The sequence below is a fragment of the Schistocerca serialis genome, chromosome 6, assembly GCF_023864345.2.
Source record: "Schistocerca serialis cubense isolate TAMUIC-IGC-003099 chromosome 6, iqSchSeri2.2, whole genome shotgun sequence".
Classification (NCBI taxonomy): domain Eukaryota; kingdom Metazoa; phylum Arthropoda; class Insecta; order Orthoptera; family Acrididae; genus Schistocerca; species Schistocerca serialis.
In genome coordinates, this window is record NC_064643.1 from 115,007,798 (window position 1) to 115,033,605 (window position 25,808).

The window sequence follows — 25,808 nt, forward strand, 5'->3', positions numbered from 1 at the left end:
CCTGGCAGATTAAAACTGTGTACTGGACCAAGTCCGAGGTTCGAGTCCCAGCCCGGCAGCACAGCTTTAATCTGCCATGAGCCAGGATCTTTATTTCAACATTATCGGTGATCAAGGGGTGCCCTCTCTTCCACATCTTCAGAAAGAGTAAGCTACGGACATTCGCGTCTTCTAAGATAGTATCCGTCGCGTTCACAGGGCTCCACGTACAGGGGCAGAGAAAAATATGGAAACACCAAAAACCCAACACGTTACCAAGCATAATACATTGCTCTAAAACCGTTGGCATTCAAAACAGCTTCCACTCGTCCTGGAATGGATATACCGGGTGCCCCATTTATCTTGACCACCCTAAATAACTGTTTGTCCAGATGAAAATTACAAAATGTTTCAAGAAATGTTCTTTAGCCGTCAGGGGGGGACATCTACCAGCATGATTGCCTTCGTTGTAGCTTTGTTTTTTACAAAGATATCAACAGCGGTATTACTTTTTTCAATGGGACCCTGTATTTTTTATTCGGTAATTCATTTCCTCTCCTAAACACCTATTCAAAAATCTGGACAAACAGTTATCTAGGGTGGTCACGATAAATGGGACACCCTGTGTACAGGTCCCATGCGGTTTTCAAGGGAATCTTTTACCGTCCTTCCGGAAAAATATGGGCAATTTGTGACAATGGTGATTGAGTTGTATAGCAATCAACCGCTCTTGTCTCTAAAGGAGACGACAAAGGTTCGGTAATACTGAGATCTCGTGAGTGTGGTGGCCAGGGGAGACGCGCCAATTCATCCTCACGTTCAGAAACAGTCCTGGACGATGCGAGGTGTGTGAAGAGGGACCCTGCCGTCTTGCAACACACCGCCACTGGCGAACAAATATTGTACCACTGAATGGACCTAATCAGCCAAAATCATCACTCCATCCTCAGCAGGAATGTGACCTTACAGAGTAAACATGTGTACCATTGAATACCACAATATGGCAGCCAAAATCATCAAGGAAGCCCCGCCATGTTTCACTCTTGGGACGTAAACTTCGCCGGAAGTCGGAGACAATGCGCAACAGCACTCTTCCGTCCAAATGGCAATCTTCCATTTCTCCATAGTCCAGGTTTTATGGCCTTAGCACCACGTTGTCTTGTTATGGGCATTTGCGTCACTGCTGAGTGGTTTTGGAACTACTTCACGCCCTGCAGTTCCCAGCTTATGGAGCTCCCTTCGCGTTGTTTTGGTGCTGACGGGTTCGCAAGTCCGACAAAAGTCTGCAGTGGCTTTTGCAGCTGCCGTCCTATTTTTTGACACAACGCTCTTCAATGGCCGTCTCTCACGATCACTCAACACGCACTGTCGTCCGCGTTGCGACTTAGCGGATGACGTTTCTCCGCTTTCGCTGTATGCGGTATAAATCTTCGAAACGGTCCTCTCACTAAATATTTCGGCTGCATTGGTGGCGGAAGCACCCACCATATGAATAGCAACAATTTGCCCACGTTCGACTTCATTTAGCTCCGACATAATGCACTCACAACTACACGGAACACTTCTGATCACGACTGACGCTTGTAACGTACTGAGGCCTTGGTACAGGTGCCGTTCGTCAAAAACCACAGCGCCACCTGCAGGCTTGGGCAGCACCTGCATTTACGTTCAACCACGCGTTTCTCGCCATCTTTCTGTGTTTTTGTGCAACCTCTGTATGTGTTTCCAGTCTGAGAACACACACGCACCCTATCGCACATCGGCTGGCCCACTAAATCGCTCGATCTTAATCCTCTAGAAAATATGTGAAACGTTGCAATCAACGTGCGCGCAATTTGGTAGCTCCATTGGATCTGATCGTAAAGGAGTGGCTTCAGCTGCCTATACCTGAAGAAAGTTGTGGGCTTTGGGCTTTCTTCTTCGGTAAATGCCGGCCGCGGTGGTCTAGCGGTTCTAGGCGCTCAGTCCGGAACCGCGCGACTGCTACGGTCGCAGGTTCGAATCCTGCCTCGGGCATGGATGTGTGTGATGGCCTTAGGTTAGTTAGGTTTAAGTAGTTCTAAGTTCTAGGGGACTGATGACCACAGATGTTAAGTCCCATCGTGCTCAGAGCCATTTGAACCATTTTCTTCGGTAAATTTTCTCCATTTTCAGAAGTAGAGGGGATGTAACACGGTACTACCTTCAGCCCACCTACGGGGGGACGAATTTTTTGTCCAGTGTGTTTAGTTACTTTTAGGATACTTTGCCAGTTGAGTATAGTGATATTCCACTCTTTGCCTATGGCGCAGACGACAGAAGCTAAGAACCATTGTCTACTTTCGCTAACTGTTGCGCCTTTGTACTCCTATTAGATTTAAATAAACGATTCAAAAGTTACATTTAAACTAGCTGCGACGCCCGCCGCCTCACTGCGGTTTCGTTTCACTATGGTTCAAAAAGTATATTTGTGTGAGCCCAGTACTGCTGTACAGCTAACAATGTGTCTGTCGCATATTATTAGGATACGTGTTAAATACTGTAAGTGCTATGGAAGCCATGTGTAGCTATGACGTTAATGCCCACTAACATCGGATGAAATAATGTTTTTGAATGAACGGCAGGCACTCTTGTGAGTAAACATTACGATACTAGCTTTTACCGTTGTGCAAATATCCAGCTTTATTTTCTTTTTCACACTATACTACATCGCGTACTGACCAGATGGATAACCGCGCGCGTTAGCGTGCCGCTTCCGGGATTCTGGGAGGCGCCCCGGCTCCGGAGAATCCGCCCGGCAGATTACCGACGAGGGCCGGTGTGCTTGGATGTTGTTTTCAGCCGCTTTCCACATCTGACGAGGCGAATGCCGGGCTGGTACCCACGTAATAACTCTCTTCACGATTCGCGAACGTTTAGAAAAACCTCACACTACATGCAGAAAGCTGGGGTACACATATTCCATCCCCAGGGAAGGGGAAGGGGGAAGGGGGGAGGGGGAGGGGTTAAGAGATGCAGATAGGGCATCTGGCCACCCTCTACCAATCATATGGCCAAATCCAGGTTAACATGCCGACCCTGTGAAAATACGGGTTAAAGCTAGGAAAAGAAGAAGACTACGTCGCATACCAACGGTGTGCCCTTTTAATAAAATTATTTGTTTCTGTAACTTGTAGAACACCGCCTTCCTTGATCCTGATGTCATTTGGCTGTCCACTCACTTATTAAGGTTGTTGTCAAAAATGAATCATAATTCGAAACCAGCAGTAAATTCATAGATATGATACTAGCAGGTGAAAATTTACACATCCTACGTTCCGCCTTAGTGTGCCACAGAAAGAAGCGGGGTATTCAGCATAAAAATCTTGGTCCAGCTACACAGCGGTGTAAAAAATTCAATAGGTAATGCATCTAAATTCAACACCAACTGAAAATGATGTATCTGCTGGATAACTCCTCCTACACTACAGAAGAATATCTGAATGTTGTATCGTGGTGTGTGTGTGTGTGTGTAGGGGGAGGGGCGTTATATATGTATATATGAGAGAGAGAGAGAGAGAGAGAGAGAGAGAGAGAGAGAATCATACACAGATTGATTCCGTGATGATATTACAAGGGTGAAGGGTAAACGTATCAATTTGGGGTAAGGGACCCTGTTTCGGAAACGACAGAGTCGAAAATTATAACTGAAAATCGTTCTGACACCTCTGTTAGAGGAAGAGGTATATAGTTTTTATCCAGGTTCCTGGAACATATTACATTTGTTATCCGTCAACGGATTTGGTTTCAACATGATGGACCTCACCTCACTCTCGACTGAGTGTTCGTCAACATCTGGATCAGACATTCCCTGAAAAGTGGATGGGAAGAGGAGGTCCTATTCATTGACCAGCGCGTTCACCTGATCTCACCCCACTTAATTTCTTCTTGTGGGACCAAATGAGAGGTTCAAATGGACCTGAGCACTATGGGACTTAACATCTGAGGTCATCAATCCCATAGACTTACAACTAATTAAACCTAACTAACCTACGGACATCACACACATCCATGCCCGAGGCAGGATTCGAACCTGCGACCGTAGCAGCAGCGCGGTTCCGGACTGAAGCGCCTGGAACCGCTCGGCCACAACGGCCGGCGCCTGTCGAGACTGAAGAGGATTTCCTGCCACGAATTTGCGCTGCTTGTGGCTTTGTTCAAACGGCAGTGGGGATATAGGAACGTGTACGATGTAACTCTGTGCAACGATATCATGAATCGACTGATTCTGAGAAAAGCCATTTTGAACGTCTGTTGTAACTGTAGCATGTTGTGAAACTTTTACACGTAACTGGAATCGATTATTACTATAGCATAGAAATAGGACTTTCGGTCTCTCAAACATCAAGTTACGTGGTCCGTCGCTAGTTCACCAACAGGGGCGACTATCTGAGGGTATTGGCGGAGGAGGGGGGTGTACTCAGCGTGAATTCCGTATGTTATTATCATGATTCCGAAGCTGGGACCCTTGGTTTGAGCGCCGCACGAGTCTAAGGCGGAACTTGAGTACATTTTGTCTTAGAACCTTCGACTCGGTCGTTTCCGGACCAGGGTCCCTTGACTCAAATTGTACGTTTATCCTTCTCCATCATCCCTCACAGTTTGTAACTTCATCACATCATTACGGAATCATCCTGTATACGGTCTGCATGTTTTATTTTTCATTCAGAAAGCGTACCATACTTGTAACCTTGCTCGTTGCACACCATATCATAATGACAGGTCAGAATAATGACCCGTGGGACACGCTAATAACCAAACGAAACATGTAGCACTACTATTGTGTGAGCGTTCTGCAAAATTTGTAAATACAGAAAGTTTACACTTATCTAGATTAATGTGGACCCGAGACTGTACGGATAACAGATACTACAGATAATCTAAAACACACATTTCTTTAACCGAATACTTCTGTTTTCTGTCTTTACAAAACATGCTACACGTCACATTTCATAGCCCATTATGTACGCGTTAATCACCGGAAAGTGACAAATTACCAACAAAGTTACACTTATAACCATTGTTCTTCGTATCACGTGCTTTCGGAAAACATCGCCCAACTTTTTCTGTTTTTGTTCCTCATTCATTTTAAAAAAAAATGTTCAAATGTGTGTGAAATCTTATGGGACTTAACTGCCAAAGTCATCAGTCCCTAAGCTTACACACTACTTAACCTAAATTATCCTAAGGACAAACACACACACCCATGCCCGAGGGAGGACTCGAACCTCCGCCGGGACCAGCCGCACAGTCCATGACTGCAGCGCCTGAGACCGCTCGGCTAATCCAACGCGGCCCATTCATTTTAACCCTGACGACGGTTCTCATTTCCTGTATTACTAGAGCTCTAATGACGGACCAACGTATTTTTGTGCATCGAAGTATATGATGCAGGGTTCCTCGACCGAGTCGTTTCCCTCTCTTTATCTACCGAGCACACATTCTTCAATACATCCACCTCACTCAGCTGTTCATGCACTCGCGGATGTTTTCGGTATCTACGGACTTCACAACCAGAAATTAGTACTGTATCACATTCCCCACTGCTTAGAGCTATTGCTGTTATCTTCCCATTGCCCAAGCATTACATGTTCCGTACATTGCATTGAACACATTCAGGAATTTCCAGAAACTGAGGATGTCTGAATCTCCTTGCCCAGGCTATTTCATGAGACTCGACATATAATGTTGTTTCACTGTCGCGATCACACCTTGGTTCACTGGCTGTGTGAGTGAAGTAGCACAATATGGAAGGTAGCTCAAAAAAGTGATTCCGTCATTCGAAACGAGCACATCTCCCGCAAGATAAGGTGCGTGTGGTTAAAAAAAAGCACAGCATGAACATAAACAGAAAGAAGCCACTCTCTGAAGCATTTCTTTACTAGTGGTATGTCCGGTGATATGGGCTTCAGTCCAAGAGACTATGTCTGCGTCTACATGCCCGGGATGAAAATTGTTCTGTTAGGTGTAACTGAAGAAAAAACCGCAAAAAACATCAGCTGCGACTTTTGTTATCCCTAAGCTCCTCGTCTTGAACAGCAATTTCTCGGATCCCATATCGATGTTTAAATAGAGTCAGTCATCCTGAGAAAGCAATAAATTTTCGTTGAATCTTCAGTGTTTCATAGGAGTTTCCTACTTTATTAACATCGTATCTCATCCTGGAAGTACTGCTCTGCTTGTCCTCGAATCGAGGGTGCAGTTATTCACCCAGTTTCGCGTAACTTGGAAGTTGTTAGGCAATTTCGCTGTGACGGTTCGGGTTGGTTGTCAACTTCCTTTGCCTAATTTAACAGCTTTCGTTTATTTCTATGTAAATCCCTCAGCAAAAATGTCAGCTGCACTTCTATCACCGGTTGCTGCTCTTTCTCATTGGCCCAATTTATTCTTCACACTTCGAATTCCCGAATTTTTTATAATGTTTGCAAAGAGGGATCGTGACGGCAAACCGAGATCAGGATACCTTTCAGCACACAACCGCGTCGCTGCTCTAACAGTTCAGCTGCATGCGCCATAAGCCACTTCGTAAGTATTGTGAAGATCTGAATTGTATTGTCTGACCGCTACAACAGTGGAACTCATGCAGATAGACACAAGTCAACATAACGAAGTGTACCCAAGTAACGCGCTTGCTTACATTTGTTGCAGTACGGCAGAAATTTGTGGGACTACTTCTCCTGACAGCGGGTCAGTTGCTAGCGTGCTGTTATCCCGATATTATACTGTATCTACATCTATACTCCTGTGTGTGAAGGAGGGTACTCCTGTACCACTGCCACTTTCCCCTTTTCCCGTTTTAGACGAGAGTGGTTCGCGGGAAGAACGAATGCTGTTAAGTCTCCGTGTGACCCGGAATCTCTCTAATTTTACCTTCATGGTCGTTTCGCAAGACAGTAGTAGGAAGAAATATGTTAGTTGACTCTTGTTCAAACACATGCTCGCGGAACTTTCATAGCAAACCACACCGTTACGCACGCTTTCACGCTTGCTCAATGCACCTGTAACGAAACCAGCTGCTCTTCTTTGAATCTTCTCTACTTGCTCTCTCAATCCTGCTGTCTCCTTGGTATATGGGCAACAAGCCTTGAAAATTCTTCCAATGACTCTTAGTCTGAAATCTTTTTTACCTGCGATTAGTTTTAAGTGCTCGTTTTACTTGAAATCATTCAATACGCATACTCCTGCTTCCAGTGATTCTTCTGCAAGCTTGTAATCAAACGAAACGGGTCTTTCTCCCGATTCATGTGTAATACGTTACATTTGTTTATGTTGAGGGTGAATTGTCAATCGCTTGCAGCTCTTCTGTTTTTTGGAATAATTTTTCTAGCGTTGCGTCTTCTCTGTATATAACAGCAAGCTTACGACGTCCCCTATATAGTGAAACGCAGTGGTACTATAACGATCCCTTAGAATACGCCGAAAGTTACTTTTACGTTTCTAGATTTCTCTCCATTGAGAATCACAGGCTGTGTTTTGTTTGCTAGAAACGCTTGAATCCAATCATACCGCTGTTCTGATATTCAGCACCGTGGAATTTTGTTCATTAGGCGGCAACGGGAATTCCACTGTTAAATGCAGAGGAGACAGCGAATAGGTGGAAAGAGTACATTGAAGGCCTCTATGAGGGTGAAGTTTTGTCTGATGTGTAGAAGATGAAACTGGCAACTATTTAGGAGAGATAGGAGATCCAGTTATTAGAATCAGAATTTAAGAGAGCTTTGGAGGACTTAAGATCAAATATGGCAGAAGGGATAGGTAACATTCCATCAGGGTTTATAGAATCATTGGGTGGGGAGGGGGGGGGGGGGGAGTGTCAACAAAGCGACTATTCATGTTGGTGTGTAGAATGTGTGAGTCTGGCGACATACGATCTGACTTTCGGAGAAATTTCATCCACACAAAAATGGTTCAAATGGCTCTGAGCACTATGGGACTTAACATCTATGGCCATCAGTCCCCTAGAACTTGGAACTACTTAAACCTAACTAACCTAAGGACAACACACAACACCCAGTCATCACGAGGCAGAGAAAATCCCTGACCCCGCCGGGAATCGAATATCATCCACACAATTCCGAAGACTGCAAGAGCTGACAAATGCGAGAATTATCAGACAAACAGCTTAACAGCTCGTGTATCCAACTTCCATTAGATATAAAGAAGAATGGAAAAGAAAATTGAGCATGTATTAAATGACGATCAGTTTCACTTTAGGGAAGGTTAGGGCACCAGAGAGGCAATTCTGACGTTGTGATTAATAATGGAAGTAAGACTAAAGAAAAACCAAGACACGTTCATAGGATTTGTCGACAATGTAAAATGATGCAAGATGTTCAAAATTCTGAGAACGTCAATGGCTGGGAGGCCCCTTGCGGGGCAAGAATATAGGGGTAAGCTATAGGGAGATACGAGTCGTATACAATATGTACACCAGCCAAGAGGGAATAATAAGAGCGGACGACCAAGAAAGAAGCGCACGTATGAAAACGGGTGTAAGGCAAGGATGTAGCCTTTCTCCCCTACTGTTCAATCTGTACATCGAGGAAGCAATGATGGAAATAAAAGAAAAGTTCAGGAGTGGAAATAAAATTGAAGATGAAGGGATATCAATGATACGATTCGCTAATGACATTGCCATCCTGAGTGAAAATGAAGAAGAATTACACGATCTGTTGAATGGAATGAACAGTCTAACGAGTACAGAATATGGACTGATAGTAAATCGAAGATAGGTCTAACTAATGAGAAGTAGCAGAAATGAGAACAGAGAGAAACTTAACATCAGGATTGACGGTCACGAAGTAGATGAAATTAGGGAATTCTGCTACCTTGGTAGCAAAATAACCAATGCTGGACGGAGTCTGGAACCGCGCGACCTCTACGTTCGCAGATTCGAATCCTGCCTCGGGCATGGATGTGTGTGATGTCCTTAGGTTAGTTAGGTTTAAGTAGTTCTAAGTTCTAGGGGACTGATGACCTCAGAAGGTAAGTCCCACAGTGCTTAGAGCCATTTGAACCATTTGAGGCATCAAATGCAGACTAGCATTGGCGAAAAGAGCATTTCTGGCGAAGAGAAATCTGCTAATATCAAATATCGGTCTTAATTTGAGGAAGAAATTTCTGAGAATGTACGTCTGGAGAACAGTAGAACTTAGAACTACTTAAACCTAACTAACCTAAGCACATCAGACACATCCATGCCCGAGGCAGGATTCGAACCTGCGACCGAAGCGGTCGCGCGGTTCCAGACTGAAGCGCCTAGAACCTCTCGGCCACTCCGGCCGGCGAAAGGAACATGTCGAAAACACTGACGAGGAGAAGGGATAGGATGATAGGACATCCGCTAAGACATCAAGGAATGACTTCCGTGGTACTAGAGGGAGCTGTAGAGGGCAAAAGCTGTAGAGGAAGACAGAGATTGGAATACATCCAGCAAATAATTGAGGACGTAGGCTGCAAGTGGTACTCTGAGGTGAAGAGGATAGCGCAAGAAAGGAATTCGTGGCGGGCCGCATCAGACCATTCAGAAGACTGATGACTCAGGAACTGTATTTAACACCTTCAGGAAGTTATGTAACTATTTGATCACATTACACGTATGTTATGACGTTGAAGTGTTCGTCGAAGGCTCTTTCATTTAGGAAATTGCAGGGCATAATTTAACAGTTATAAACATTAAAAATGACATCAGTACGTCAGCTAATTCACCACATTGTTTGCTTTAACTTAGCGAAAACCGCATCCCATCTCAGGATATTTTCTCCTTCTGGATGTATTTAGGGTGACCTATTTTGCCAGTTCACGCTGCAAATGCTGCTGTTAGTAGATACGATTTAGCTTTATGTTACACTGATGTCGACCATGATAGTCTTATAAAACTTGTTTTATCGTTCAGGTACCATCTACGATTATTGTTTCCGTTTGATAATAAAAGTATTCAAGGAGCAGTGAAACACGCACTCTTTATCTCTGCGGCTTCCGACGGAGCCACCGCCGCCTCTTGCACATCCGGTTCACCTCCATCCAGTCCACGTGTGCCCCTCCCGTGGCAAAGCAATTGTTGAGCTTGAGCGGCGCCCCGTGAAATGAGGTGTGGGCGCGCCCGGCTCCTGGCCCCTCCCCCCGGGCCGTTCTTCTGCCGGCAGGATGTCTCCGGCACTTCCTCAGGCGGCGACCACGCCCTTCAGAGCGGAAGGAGCCGCACACGGTTACGGCGAGATCAATTTTGGCACTCGCTGCGAAACACCGCCTCGTTTACTTTGGGTTATTCATTCTTTCGCTTACAGAGTCCGTTCTGCCTTTGGTGGTCTCGAAAGGAACGGCATCCGAACAGCAGTTTTTGATTTTGTGCTTCTGTTGTTGGTGAATTTACCACTTAGGCTCACGCTGCAACCTCATTTTCTTCTCTTTGCTCGGAGTTTGCCCTTTCCAGTACTACTTCATACGATAGCCGTGCTGCTGCTTTTGTTCTACCCTCCACATCATTTTGGTGTTTGTTGAGATAGAGATAGAGTTGAAACATTAGCAAACTTCATATTCTGCTTCGAATAACGTCCCGTTACAACATGAGGTTTTCCGAGATGTTGGACCTCTCAGCGTCTCCATAATCCACGTCGTGGTAGTCTTCTCGTTCCAGGAGTAATCAAGTATTTCTACGATAGTCAATTTTTGTCCATCCGTACAAGTGTCCAAGAAATATCAGTCTGCTTTTCCTCATGGTCTGTGAGATCCTCACCACATTCTGGTACTCTCTCGTTTGTTGTTCAAAAATTTCCAGCCTGTCTCAGACTGGACTACAACCATGATTTTTCGTAGGATTCTCCTTTCCGGGATCTCCAACTCTCTAGCTTGTAGTTTATAGAGAGGCAATCACTGGCGTACACGCATTCTGTTTGACCATAGTATCACAGTGTCTTAGTTTGGTATTCTAGAAGATGCACAATTTGTTGTGAAAGTTTTTAGTCAGCCCGTACGCTATCCTCATTTTTTGAGATTCGATCACCAATCGCAACTTTTTGTAATCCATTTTCTTGTACGGTCTCGCAGAGGTAATGGTACTTTAGTTTCTTCACCACAGTAATCTGACCTACCTGTGCTCCATGTAATTTCGCTCCATATTTGTCCTTCATCACGAATTTGGTCTTTTCTGTCGAGATTCAGCCGCGTTCTAATGACGATCCTCTCTGGTGGGTTGATCTGGATGGTTGCTTCCTCTGGGGCTTCCGAGAGTGTCGCAAAGTCATCCACACAGGCCAGGCAGTGATCAATTCATTCAGACTTTTCTCCTAATTCTTTTAGTTTAAAGTTTCGATTTCCAAATTCTCAAAATCTTTTCTAGAACACAGCTGAATGGTAGCGGTGGTAGTCCGTCACCTTGTCCCACGCCTGTCTTGATTGCACTGAGCCTAGACAATTCTCCGTTGAACTTCACCTTGTAGGTTAGGCCTGTCACGGTCTCTCTGATTTCGTACCCCATCCAGGATCTCTCTGTTTACCGTGTCAAAAGTCTTTTTGAAGTATACAGAAAACACCACGATTTTACTAGAAATCAGCATTCTGTGACGGATGATTGACTTCGAATTACGGATATGCTCGGCGCAAGAGCGGCCTTCCCGAAACCCTTCTTAATACTGCCCGAGTTGTTTATCTCTTACAGCTAACTAGGACATTTTATTGATCGATACTAAAGGCATTCTGTGCGACAACGATTCTTGATCGCGCCTGTGTGCTCGTTTTGTCACCTGCTGCGAACTCTAGAGCCTTTTTTCAGGTATCCGGGAGGGGGGGGGGGGGGGGGTGAGTGAAGGCTTTCCTGTTCATTCTGCAGATGATGAGCCAGTTTTCTCATAATCTTTCCAAATGGTTTATGGCCAATTCCTATGAGGCTCGCTTAAGACTGCGATTTCCCGAGGACTGGCAGTGTTTTCCAGCACTCGCTGGGGAAAAAACTTGTAAAGTTCTAGTAGGCTGTTTAGGTTTTTATGGTGGTAACGCCACGTAGCGCTCTGTATGAAAATCGCTGGCTGCGCTGTGTTCAGTCTGTGGCTCTGGTTGGACTCATTGTTGGAATATTTGCTTGTGTAGTGTTGGGCAGTTGGATGTGAACAGCGCATAGCGTTGCGCAGTTGGAGGTGAGCCGCCAGCAGTGGTGGATGTGGGGAGAGGGATGCCAGAGTTTTGAGAGCGGACGATCTGGACGTGTGTTCGACAGAAAAAGGAAATTTGTAAAGGTGGACGTCATGAATTGATTTAAGGTAAATACATTGTTTATTCTCTATCAAAATCTTTCATTTACTAACTAGTTAGTGCCTTCAGTAGTTTGAATCTTTTATTTCGCTGGCAGTATTGTCGCTCGCTGTATTGCAGTAGTTCGAGTAACGAAGATTTTTGTGAGGTAAGTGATTGATGAAAGGTATAGGTTATTGTTAGTCAGGGCCATTCTTTTGCAGGGATTATTGAAAGTCAGATTGTGTTGCGCTAAAAATATTGTCTGTCAGTGTAGTGATGATCAGAATAAGTAAAGAGAGAAATGTCTGAGTACGTTCAGTTTTGCTCACCTGTTTGAAAATCAAATAACGTAGTTTACCAGCACAGTCATTTTTAATTTTCAAAGGGGACGTTTCAAAGCGTTTTACAGGGTAGTGCAAGCAAAAGATGACCAACGAATAATTTCTATTCCTGAGGCTAATTGGCTGAAAGGGACAAATGGTAAATAATTTCACGGAACGATTCAGAGCCCTTGACGTAGAGGACTGCGTTGACAGCTCTCGGAGGAGTTGGAAGCCCTGTGGGTGGAGGTGGTGTTTCAAGTGTCGTGTGTACGAAGTCGGGACTGAGTAACCCTCAGTGATCAACAAATCTGTTCTGCCAACATGGAAAGTTTTGGAAAGTGTTGTGCGTGTGTTCCGTTGTAGAAGCATAGAATTCCAATTAATCATTTTCGGACACGTTAGTGAAAATTTCAGTTTTTTTCAAGCTTGCACGTACTCGGTAAACACAGTCCCAGCTGCTGCTGATGATGACGACTGTAAATATGAAGGGACTCAGCTACGTGGTTATTAGTCTCTCGATCCTCTCACGATGACTGAAGACGTAGGTACGTTTTGTACAAGCTATACGAATGGGTAAATAACCTACTAAAATTCACCTTTCAGAAATAATAGTAACGTGACTGCACGGCAGTCTGGTATGTATAGTTATTATGTTACGTTCCGTAAATAGAAACAAGTATTTTGTCGTCCATAGCGGGATCGAGTGCGAAGACTCAATTGGGTGGCCCCTCAACACTAAATCGGTGGCGAAAGGCCCCTAAGTCGACATATAAAGGCGTTGTTTTTAAATCCTACTGTGATATCGACTCCTTCGTAGAAAGTGAAACATGGCTTACACCTGTCTCATCATACGCTAGAATCTCTGACAGACGGTGCCCTACGTCCATCTAACGCCGGAAGTCCTCGGTAGCTGCACATTCTTCAAGGATGTGGCGAACCGTTGGTATTTCTTCAGAGACTCATCCCGCAGGCTTCTTCTTGTAGCAGTAGAAATACTTGTGCTATTTTGATACGTTCAACTCTGAAATGGTACGAGCCAATACGTATCGTTCTTGATCTTCGTTACCAAGTCTGGTAGACATTTGTGGTGTGTTTGTTGGTCTGTAGTTCCATGGATTGTGTGCAATTTTGCCAGTAGTCTTTCCATTTCTTCTGGATGTGATAGTTAAGTCAGGACTTGGTATATCTAGTTCGAGTGTTTCTATTCCCGTCGCTTCTTTGGCAAGTTTGTCATCCAGCTCATTACCTAGAATGCCGACAGCGATCCACTTGCTAGGTGGAGGTAGTTCCACTGAACGAAAGGGATTTGGCCAAGGGATTTGTCGGTAGAAATTTGATGTGGACTTCTGATGTGACCTTTTCCAGTGGACTCTAAATTGTTATCTTGTTTTATCTTTGTGGCGTTGCTAGAAGCCTGCTGCAGACGGCGTATGAACTGTTAGCTGTGTACATTTTCTAGTCCAGTGGTTGGACCTCTAAGTCTCTGTGGAAGTAGTAGCATCAGTGCTTTTAATTGTTGCCTTTGAGGTAATAAGAAGTTTCACTTTGTCTCGGGGGCCAAAATGCGGCTGATTTAATAGTTTACTACGCGCTTCCGTAGCCGAGGGTGCTAATGCATGCCTGTGCAACGGCGCTCGACTCTGAGGTAAGCCAGTTCGAATCCCATTGCTGCAAAAACTTTTCCATCACTAATATTCAGTCGGCAACGGGAGAGAAGTGCTGGCATGAAGTTCCTGATCACCAGTCTTTGTCTTAGTGTCATGAATTGAATTCCTAAACCTCTCTGGAGTGTCTTATGGAGTAAGGGCATGTGATAGTGTTGATGGTGATTCTTCCTTGGGATGGGGAGATTAAGCTCGGCGGACCCGTGCTGCTCCAGAAGAGTAGCCTATGTGTCGGTAACAGGTTTCGCCCTCTTCCTCCCCTTCACCTGTGACAACACAGACCAGCACTAACCTCTAAAAGGACTCACCAATACCATCCACACGACACAGACAGACACCTGACACGTCATAACAGGTGGGAGGTAGGCAATGGCAAATCACCTCGCTTAGCACCTTGCCAAGAGCGATTATGCGTGATTCCTGCATATGCTCCCCCTACGTTCATTCCTAGAGTATGGGACTTTTTTCACATTTGAATAGTGTGCTGGTGCTGACAGCTAATCCGGGTCCGCCTGTTTACGTCTTGGAGTAAATGAGCGGAGCAGTTCGTCTTGTACATCTAAATCTACACTCCTCAAGCCACTTTACGATGTGTGGAGGAGAGCACTTTGTGTAACAATGTCACTTTCCACTTTTTCCGCTCCAATCGCGAGTAGTTTGCGGGAAGAACGGTTGCTGGTAAGCATCCGTGTGCGCTCGAATCTTCCTGATTTTATCTTCGTCGCCTTTTCGCTAGATATGTTGATTCTTCTAGGAACTACGAGCTTTAACAGTAAACCGTGATGCAGAACGCCTCCCTTGCGGCTTCCGCTACTGCAGTTGGTTGGGCATCTCCGTGGCGCTTTCGCGATTAGTAAATAAACCTGTGACGAAACGTGCTGTCCTTCTTTCGAATTTCTCTATTTCCTCTATCAGTTCTATTTGGGCGGTTCCCAGCCTGGCCAGCGATATTCATGTATTGGTCGAACGAGTCTTTTGTAAACTGCTTCCTTTGCTGGTGGACTACATTTCCCGACGATTTTTCCAATGAAACTCAGTCTGGCCTCTGCCTTACGAGTCGTTAATTTTATGTGGTCGTCCCACTTCAAATCGCTCCGTACGCATACTTTTAGATATTTTATGAAAGTTGCTGTTTCCAGTGATTGATCTGCAATCGTTTAGTTATATAATAAAGAGTCTGTGTTGTGAGTGAAATGCCTCTCCCTGCACCAATTTGTAGTTTGTCTCACTTGCCTCACATCGCTAAGACTTTGCGCATTCATGCCGCGGTCGCGAGTGTGACATCGCGCGACACAACGGGAGCTCCATCGATAGACTACAAGAACGTCTCAGGATAGTGGGTGTCCTTGCACCTAACGTACAATCCAATGGTTAGAAAATGATTATTACATAAATAGCGGAAACTATAACAGCCAGCAGGAAAAACCGAGCGAGGTGGAGCAGTGGTTAGCACACTGGACTCGCATGCGGGAGGACGACGGTTCAATCCCGTCTCCGGCCATCCTGATTTAGGTTTTCGTATTTCCCTAAATCGCTTCAGGCAAATGCCGGGATGGTTCCTTTGAAAGGGCACGGCCGATTTCCTTCCCCATCCTTCCCTAACACGAGCTTGCGCTCCGTCTCTAATGACCTCGTTGTCGACGGGACGTTAAACACTAATATCCTCCTCCTCCAGCAAGAAAAACATAGTTTATGTACGTTTGTTAGAAGTGGAAAAAGAGACAAATTCTGGTAGGCATATTTGCCCTCCGGTCATCGGCAACAGTGGATTTGAGAGGAGAGATGGCAAAAACGGCGAGAGAGAGATACTGAAGTGACAGAACACAAGTACAGAAGAGACATGTAGAAAAAGGGGGTTAACTGACAATGAGAAAATACTGCTTGACAGTTACAGGGTGACAATTATTGACCAGCATGAAAAAAAAACGTGAATTAGTCACAAACTAGGACGTGCACACACTTTATTCAACATGTAAACATCACTACAGATATTCGGATTTAGGTTATGAAATGTTCGATACGCCTGCCATCATTGGCGTTGATGTCGCGCAAACGAATAGAGAAATTCTGCATGACTTGCTGAAGTCTCGGAACATCGATGCTGTCAATGACTTCCTGAATGGCTGTTTTCAGCTCAGCATTGGTTTTGGGGCTATTGCTGTACAACTTGTCTTTAAAACAGCCCCACAAAAAGGAGTCGCACGTGTTCAGATCCGGAGAATATGGCGGCAGATCGAGGGCCATCCAGTGGCCTCTGGGTACTCCAGAGCCAGGATGCGGTCCCCAAAGTGCTCCTCAGGACATCAAACACTCTCCTGCCACGATGCGGTCCAGCTCCGTCTTGCATCAACCACATCAGGTCGAAATCAGGGTAACTTTGGATTAAGGGGAGCAAATCATCTTCCAAACCTTCAAGTTTTGGAGCTTGTTTCAGAAGCGGACAGCTACAACAGAAAATTGTTTTACCGATGGGCACAACCAGGCACCGTGCCATCAAGGAATATCTCAGCGATTATTCCGTGACTGGACACTGCACACTACACAATCACCCGTTGAGGGTGAAGAGACTTCTCGATCGCGAAATGCGGATTCTCAATCCCCCAAATGCGCTAATTTTGCTTATTGATGATCCAGTGCAATTGAAAGTGGACTTCGTCGTGGGTTTCGTCGCTAAAGCAAACCATACTAATTGCCATAATCCCCTGCTGTCAACCGTGTAGTGTGAACCTCCTAACGCAAACCGTTTGGAATTTATAACGATTTTATTTCATATAGTTCACTAATTGTCACCCTGTATGTTAATTATAGTTAAAACTTAAATTGTCAAAAGGAAGTGCTTCTTAAGCGCTTCAGCCTTTTCTTAACTAAAAGAGTCCATTAAATTTTGCGGAGACTGAAGGGTAGCTTGTTTCAGAAGCGGACAGCTACAATAGAAAATTGTTTTGCCGATGGGCACAACCAGGATACTAGACAAATAAGATGTTGTGGTTACGATGGGATGACAGGTAGTAATCTCTGATGCAAAGTACTGGAGGGCATGCCACTGACGAATCAACGAAGTAGACGTCGCATGTCATAGGCACGTAAGTTCTATGGTCAAAACCTTCCTAAATGGGCGTTTGAAACAATGACGTGGCCAGACACAGGAACCGTGTAGATGTAACGCACTCAAGCATTCTTGGTTACTACCAATCGTCTAGAATTTTCACTAATCGTGGGGTGGTGTATTACATCGCTATGTTACAGATTCTGCAGGACAAGTGACTGCACACATTTACGGTCCACAAGCTGTGGAAACACGTTTCGAAACTTCTGGAGAACAAAGAGGCAAGCGGAAGTCTTTCAGTATGTGGCGACAGTATTTTCTGTCTATTTTACGTGCTCGTCCAAAGCTCTACCCAAGTCATTCACCTTTTTATGATGAAATACTGGGATACCGTCGATAAGAACAGAAGGCAATTCTTCGTGGCATTCACAGATAATTTCAAATATGATGTTAAATTTACTTGGGCGCAAAACCAGAGGTTCAAACTAATGCTAAGTCCCACCTCAACATTAGATATACACTCCTGGAAATTGAAATAAGAACACCGTGAATTCATTGTCCCAGGAAGGGGAAACTTTATTGACACATTCCTGGGGTCAGATACATCACATGATCACACTGACAGAACCACAGGCACATAGACACAGGCAACAGAGCATGCACAATGTCGGCACTAGTACAGTGTATATCCACCTTTCGCAGCAATGCAGGCTGCTATTCTCCCATGGAGACGATCGTAGAGATGCTGGATGTAGTCCTGTGGAACGGCTTGCCATGCCATTTCCACCTGGCGCCTCAGTTGGACCAGCGTTCGTGCTGGACGTGCAGACCGCGTGAGACGACGCTTCATCCAGTCCCAAACATGCTCAATGGGGGACCGATCCGGAGATCTTGCTGGCCAGGGTAGTTGACTTACACCTTCTAGAGCACGTTGGGTGGCACGGGATACATGCGGACGTGCATTGTCCTGTTGGAACAGCAAGTTCCCTTGCCGGTCTAGGAATGGTAGAACGATGGGTTCGATGACGGTTTGGATGTACCGTGCACTATTCAGTGTCCCCTCGACGATCACCAGTGGTGTACGGCCAGTGTAGGAGATCGCTCCCCACACCATGATGCCGGGTGTTGGCCCTGTGTGCCTCGGTCGTATGCAGTCCTGATTGTGGCGCTCACCTGCACGGCGCCAAACACGCATACGACCATCATTGGCACCAAGGCAGAAGCGACTCTCATCGCTGAAGACGACACGTCTCCATTCGCCCCTCCATTCACGCCTGTCGCGACACCACTGGAGGCGGGCTGCACGATGTTGGGGCGTGAGCGGAAGACGGCCTAACGGTGTGCGGGACCGTAGCCCAGCTTCATGGAGACGGTTGCGAATGGTCCTCGCCGATACCCCAGGAGCAACAGTGTCCCTAATTTGCTGGGAAGTGGCGGTGCGGTCCCCTACGGCACTGCGTAGGATCCTACGGTCTTGGCGTGCATCCGTGCGTCGCTGCGGTCCGGTCCCAGGTCGACGGGCACGTGCACCTTCCGCCGACCACTGGCGACAACATCGATGTACTGTGGAGACCTCACGCCCCACGTGTTGAGCAATTCGGCGGTACGTCCACCCGGCCTCCCGCATGCCCACTATACGCCCTCGCTCAAAGTCCGTCAACTGCACATACGGTTCACGTCCACGTTGTCGCGGCATTCTACCAGTGTTAAAGACTGCGATGGAGCTCAGTATGCCACGGCAAACTGGCTGACACTGACGGCGGCGGTGCACAAATGCTGCGCAGCTAGCGCCATTCGACGGCCAACATCGCGGTTCCTGGTGTGTCCGCTGTGCCGTGCGTGTGATCATTGCTTGTACAGCCCTCTCGCAGTGTCCGGAGCAAGTATGGTGGGTCTGACACACCGGTGTCAATGTGTTCTTTTTTCCATTTCCAGGAGTGTAGATTTTTCGTTCGTTTCTGAGATGGCAGTAATTATATATTCAGGTCTGTCACTTAAAGACAGAGACAACAAATATAGAAATTGTGTTTACGCGATGTCATTGATATGTTTATGGGGCGCACTTCGCAGAAATCGAGTGTGAACATTATATCAGATTCATTCTTTTACGTTCCTGTTTGATTCGAAACACTGTGGCCTGCTCCTGAAACCAGCCTTTTATTACCTGGTGTTGCACATTTTCTTTCGGTGCCTCCATATAGTCTTGCTTCACGTTGCTAAGAACTTCTGATTGTGTTTATATATACAGGAAACAAACTGGACGATATCAACGTGCTGCAAAAGCTCTGAAGAATCTAAAGATAAACTAGAATTGCATTAAAATTATATCAGTGAGAACCAAATAGCATTAGAAACGTACGAGAAAGTAGACGCAAGGGCAACTAGAGGAGTAAGTCAAGCTCGTAATTTATATCACCCGTAGTTAAGATAGAGGTTGCAAGAGAAACTATGTATACAAAATTTTAGAGTGTTTAAAGGAAATAAAAAGAAGCGCTTTCGTATGTGACAAAAATGTATCAGATACACCGTTCCCCGTTATGGGTCCGTGAAGTTTTTGACACTAGTGATGTTCAGAGACGGTGTTCAAACTGCCGCCTGATGAAGACTGTTTCAGAGGTGTTGCTGAAAATTTCGTCCGTTTACATCAATACACGACTAGCATCTGCGTACTACTGATTCTCTGACAAGCTCAAACAACAAGATGTTTCGCAAATAATGGTTCAAATGGCTCTGAGCACTATGGGGCTTAACTTCTGAGGTCATAAGTCCCCTAGAACTTAGAACTACTTAAACCTAACTAAGCTAAGGACATCACACACATCCATGCCCGAGGCAGCATTCGAACCTGCGACCGTAGCGGTCCCGCGGTTCCAGACTGTAGCGCCTAGAACCGCTCGGCCACTCCGGTCGGTCGCAAATAATGACTGCAGCTTCGACCGAACTGGCATTCAGCTCTTCTGGAGCGTCGGTAGCTGTATTTTACACAAAACGCGTCATCTCCCCCCCCCTCCCCCCCCCCCCCCACCTCCCACCCCACAAAAAGAAATCAATACGAGGTCAGCAACATCTCTAAAACAACGTTCAGCACACAGCCTTTCAACACTATCTCTGAACATTACAAACGGCAAAACTTTCATGGACTCGTGGCGTGTAAACGGTGCACCAGAGACATTTTTATCATACACAAACTGTTTCCATTTTGTTGCTCCTATAAACCTATTATCCATAAATAATTTTTTACGGCCTAGGTATGTAGAAGATCTAGTTAAAGAATGTGAATCAAAACATGCGTTTCGTACTAGAATAAACGGACATTTTTACAACACTGTCAGATCTGACATTAATAGCATTAAATACATGCTGACATTAATAGCATTAAATACATAAAATGAAAATGACTCGGAATCTTTACGAAAGAAAATTGATAACTTACTATCTGAAGTGTTAAATGTCAGTATTAATTATGACAATAATCAAAGTCGTGAATTGTACCCGTCCGAATAACCGAGCGCGTAGAAACACTTCCAGGACCCTGCGGTGCGCTCCAATCCCGGATCAAATCTGCTCGGCGGATTAACGACAAGGGCTGGAAGTTGTTTGCAGGCGGTCACCGACATGGGACTAGGTGAATACCGGGCCCGTACACACGTCCTGCCTCAGTAACATGCTTCGCAGACATCTAGAAAACTTTCTACATCTGCATCTACATCTGCGCCTTCAAGCCACCGCACTGTGCGTGCCTGAGGGTACCCTGTACCACTACTGGTCATTTGCCCTCCTGTTCCACTCGCAAATAGAGCGAGGGAAAAACAACGCTCTGTAAGCCTCCGTATAAGCCCTAATTTCTCGTATCTTGTCTTCGTGGTGCTTACGTGCAATGTATGTTGGAGGCAGTGGAATCGTTCGGCAGTCGGCTTCAAACGCCGGTTCTCCAAATTTTCTCAGTAGTGTTTCTCGAAAAGAATGTCGCCTTTCCTATAGGGATTCCCATCTGAGCTCCCGAAGCATCTCCGTAGCACTTATGTGATGTTCAAACCTGTTGTTGTTGTTGTGGTCTTCAGTCCTGAGACTGGTTTGATGCAGCTCTCCATGCTACTCTATCCTGTGCAAGCTTCTTCATCTCCCAGTACCTACTGCAACCTACATCCTTCTGAATCTGCTTAGTGTATTGATCTCTTGGTCTCCCTCTACGATTTTTACCCTCCACGCTGCCCTCCAATGCTAAATTTGTGATCCCTTGATGCCTCAAAACATGTCCTACCAACCGATCCCTTCTTCTAGTCAAGTTGTGCCACAAACTTCTCTTCTCCCCAATCCTATTCAATACCTTCTCATTAGTTACGTGATCTACCTACCTTATCTTCACTATTCTTCTGTAGCACCACATTTCGAAAGCTTCTATTCTCTTCTTGTCCAAACTGGTTATCGTCCATGTTTCACTTCCATACATGGCTACACTCCATACAAATACTTTCAGAAACGACTTCCTGACAATTAAATCTATACTCGATGTTAGCAAATTTCTCTTCTTCAGAAACGATTTCCTTGCCATTGCCAGTCTACATTTTGTATCCTCTCTACATCGACCATCATCCGTTATTGTACTCCCTAAATAGCAAAACTCCTTTACTACTTTAAGTGTCTCATTACCTAATCTAATCCCCTCAGCATCACCCGATTTAATTTGACTACATTCCATTATCCTTGTTTTGCTTTTGTTGATGTTCATCTTATATCCTCCTTTCAAGACACTGTCCATTCCGTTCAACTGCTCTTCCAAGTCCTTTGCTGTCTCTGACAGAATTACAATGTCATCGGCAAACCTCAAAGTTTTTACTTCTTCTCCATGAATTTTAATACCTACTCCGAATTTTTCTTTTGTTTCCTTTACTGCTTGCTCAATATACAGATTGAATAACATCGGGGAGAGGCTACAACCCTGTCTCACTCCTTTCCCAACCACTGCTTCCCTTTCATGCCCCTCGACTCTTATAACTGCCATCTGGTTTCTGTACAAATTGTAAATAGCCTTTCGCTCCCTGTATTTTACCCCTGCCACCTTCAGAATTTGAAAGAGAGTATTCCAGTTAACGTTGTCAAAAGCTTTCTCTAAGTCTACAAATGCTAGAAACGTAGGTTTGCCTTTTCTTAATCTTTCTTCTAAGATAAGTCGTAAGGTTAGTATTGCCTCACGTGTTCCAACATTTCTACGGAATCCAAACTGATCTTCCCCGAGGTCCGCTTCTACTAGTTTTTCCATTCGTCTGTAAAGAATTCGCGTCACCTACCGGTAACAAATCTAGCAACCCGCCTCTGAATCGCTTCGATGAGTTCTTTCAACCCGATCTGGTACGGATCCCAAAAATTAGAGCAGTACTCAAGAACAGGTCGCACCAGCGTCCTACATGTGAACCCCTTTTTCTTAAAATTCTCTCAATAAACCGAAACCTACCACAGTTCTCACACGCTCGTTCCACCTCATATCGCTCTGCAACATCACGCCCAGATATTTAAACAACTTGACTGTGTCAAATAGTACACTAGTGACACTATATCCGGACATCGCAGGTTTGACCTTCCGACTCATCCGCATTAACTTACATTTTTTCCATATTTAGGGCTAACTGCTATTCGTCACACCAAGTGGCTTTGTGGTAAGGTCTTATGGGACCAAACTGCTAAGGTCATCAGTCCCTAAGCTTACGCACTACTTAATCTAACTTAAACTAACTTACGCTAAGGACGACACACACACCCGTGCCCGAGGGAGGACTCGAACTTCCGACGGGAGGAGCCGCAAGAACCGTGACAAGGCGCTTAAGACCTCGCGGCTACCCCGCGCGGTACACCAAGTGGAAATTTTGTCTAAGTCGTCTTGTATCTTCCTACCGCCACTCAGCTTCGACACTTGCACGTGAGGTAACAGTAGACACAGACATATAGGGTGACATATAGGGTGCACAAATGCCATCACGGGAAGTTGTGTTGGCGTCAAGAAGGGCTACCGGCCACCCACTATCACTAACTTTGCCAAATGCGAAATTACAGGCCGATCCCGTCGAGACACGCGATAAGGTCAGTAAGAGGAAGACGAATCTGAAGTGATGAACTGTAGACGGAGAAAGGAGCAGAATGTTACCAGGTTGCAAGGGAGAAATCTGGCACGGATAAACGATTTCAGAAACTTGGGATGCCTACTTATTTCTGGTGTAACATATGAGAGAGACTTCTGCTCTACAATTACTCGGATGAGAGAAGAATTCAATGGAACGTATATTCTGTTGACATCTATGAATATTTTATTAAACGGGAAAAGAATCCTGCACAAAAAAACCTTATAGAGCGTTGCAAAAATATGAATCGCAGACCAGATACTGGCACCGCATGCTGTGCCTACCCCGAACAGGCCGAAGAACGTATGAAGTAGTACTGAGAAATACGGAGGAGGAACTTGCTTATGTGGAAATAGCTTAAAATAACTCTATAGCTGAATCAGTTGTTTACTACGTCACTCATCTTGTTGTGCTGCTCTAACAGAGGAAAATAGAAGCAAGATGAAAACGATGAAAGTAACGAGCAGAATTCTCAGAAGACGCCACTTACATTGGAAAACAAGACGATTAGCTCATGGAGGATTGCCATTAGACCATCCCGCTGCCTACAGACCGTAAGGAGGTGAAGAAGTAAACAGCAAGAAAACCTCCGTACATTACTTGTAATCTAACAGAAATTTTCTTCAAAGCTTCAGCACTGTTGTGGTCTCTTTTGCCAAGACTTCGCTCAATTCCTTTATGCTTCCCATCTCACTAGTTGTAGTTACAGTGAACCGTCAGAAATTACGATTTTTGATGAATGTAAGTGTTTGTTGGATAAAAGAAAGCGACTGTCTCTCCAGTTTTCACTTAACAATGAGAGACCTCCACCGATATTTCGCAAGAAGCCTATCAGCGGATGGCGGCGCGTATTCTGTACAATCACTAGTCATTTCTTTCCTTGATCTGTTAGTGAACGAGGTATGCGAAAAATGAATAACTGTACTCCTATCCACGCCCTACCTTATTTTATCTTTCCGAATAATCCCTATGTGAACTATTCGATCTAGAAAATCCATACCACATACAGCTTCTGTCTATATTTGCTCAACATTCCGCTAGCAGACACTCTTCTTTCTTTCAACCATTTCCTTCTAACCATCTGATTATAATTTCAGCATCCTGTCTGAATACTTTAAATGTCCTCTGTTAGGCCGATTTTATAGTGATCACATAAACATATGCAGTAACGAAGAATTATCAGTACCGTAGCTTAATTTTATCTGATACGTTCACCCTCCCTTCATACAGCTGATTTAATGAGTAGTGCTACTTCATACTACCTCACATTACTGTTCCAAAAAAGTGTATTTAGTACGTCTAGAGCATTATAACAACTGCATGATACCGGATTTTTCTTCTATTTATTTGGTTATATTGTACCTGCCCAGATTTAAAGTGATGTAAAATTCATTCCAATACGTCGAAGCTTTGTCTAGATTTTGCTGATGTTCGTACTTACTGAGCGATGATGTTTTCCTGTAGATTACAGCATTTTTAGTGACCGATCTGAATGTTCTTTGCTCTTTGTATTAAGACGTATAAATCAAGAAATTAAGGTTGAGTACATGTAGTACAGCTTCTGGTAATAGATGATAGATGAACTATTTCGTACCACAATTCATAAGAACTCTACCTTAGTAGACCTTTTCGTTAACCTTTGCTTCACAGATTTTTACTTAAGTAAACATACGGAAAAATGTATATTTTATTAACGTTTGTTCTTTTGTGTTAAAACGATATATGCAGAAAGTAATCAAACGATTAGTTAATTCCAAAATGTGGAATATTGTTGTACGTAAACATGTTTTGCAGCTTCTAGCTATTGTTCTGATTGCTCCTCATAGGTATTTACTTTCGTAATTCCTGCCAAACATTTGTTCGAATGATTATTATTTTTTATTGGTAATATGCTAATATAATCCACTGTCACGGCATAAACCTGCGGCTAAAACATTCTACACAGGAACTACCACTATTACAGAGAGGCGACGAGGCCTAAGAACTGTTACTCATTTCAGTTATCAGGCCTCTCTCTGATGGGAGAATTTAAGAATCTTCCTTTCTGTAACACGTGTTAAGTTTTCAGTACAGGTCTTGAACGCCGTATACACGTGACCAGGAGTGCGTTTCGGCTTTATGGGACGCACTCTTTGCCACACGATAGTTAATATACTACTTGAAGAACAAGTATAATCTACAGCAATTCTATTTTTACTTGAATATAAATGAACTTACCCTAAACTCCTCCCGAATCCTCTTGTCTTCCTCTTCCCGCTGGCGGGCAAATTTCCTGTACAGGTCATCCTCTTCTTTGCGGTGCTTCATCTCCAGTTGCGTCTGCTCATCCTTGTCCTGCAAAAATACAACGAAACAATTATTAACTGCCATGTTAATAAAGACTGCAAGAGTTTTTGTTGTGAATTTTCCTTCGATTACGGTGTGGACACTTGTGTAA

At 44.7% G+C, this 25,808-nt stretch overlaps 1 protein-coding gene across 1 annotated transcript in view; it reads right to left on the reverse strand.

Moving 5' to 3' along the window:
- The window catches only part of LOC126483882 (hillarin), a 553,379-nt gene that overhangs the window by 96,657 nt on the left and 430,914 nt on the right, over positions 1-25,808 (reverse strand). Inside the window, exon 2 of the mRNA XM_050107138.1 lies at positions 25,589-25,705. Coding sequence (XP_049963095.1) covers positions 25,589-25,705 — 117 coding nt within the window. The remainder of the gene's footprint in view (positions 1-25,588; positions 25,706-25,808) is intronic.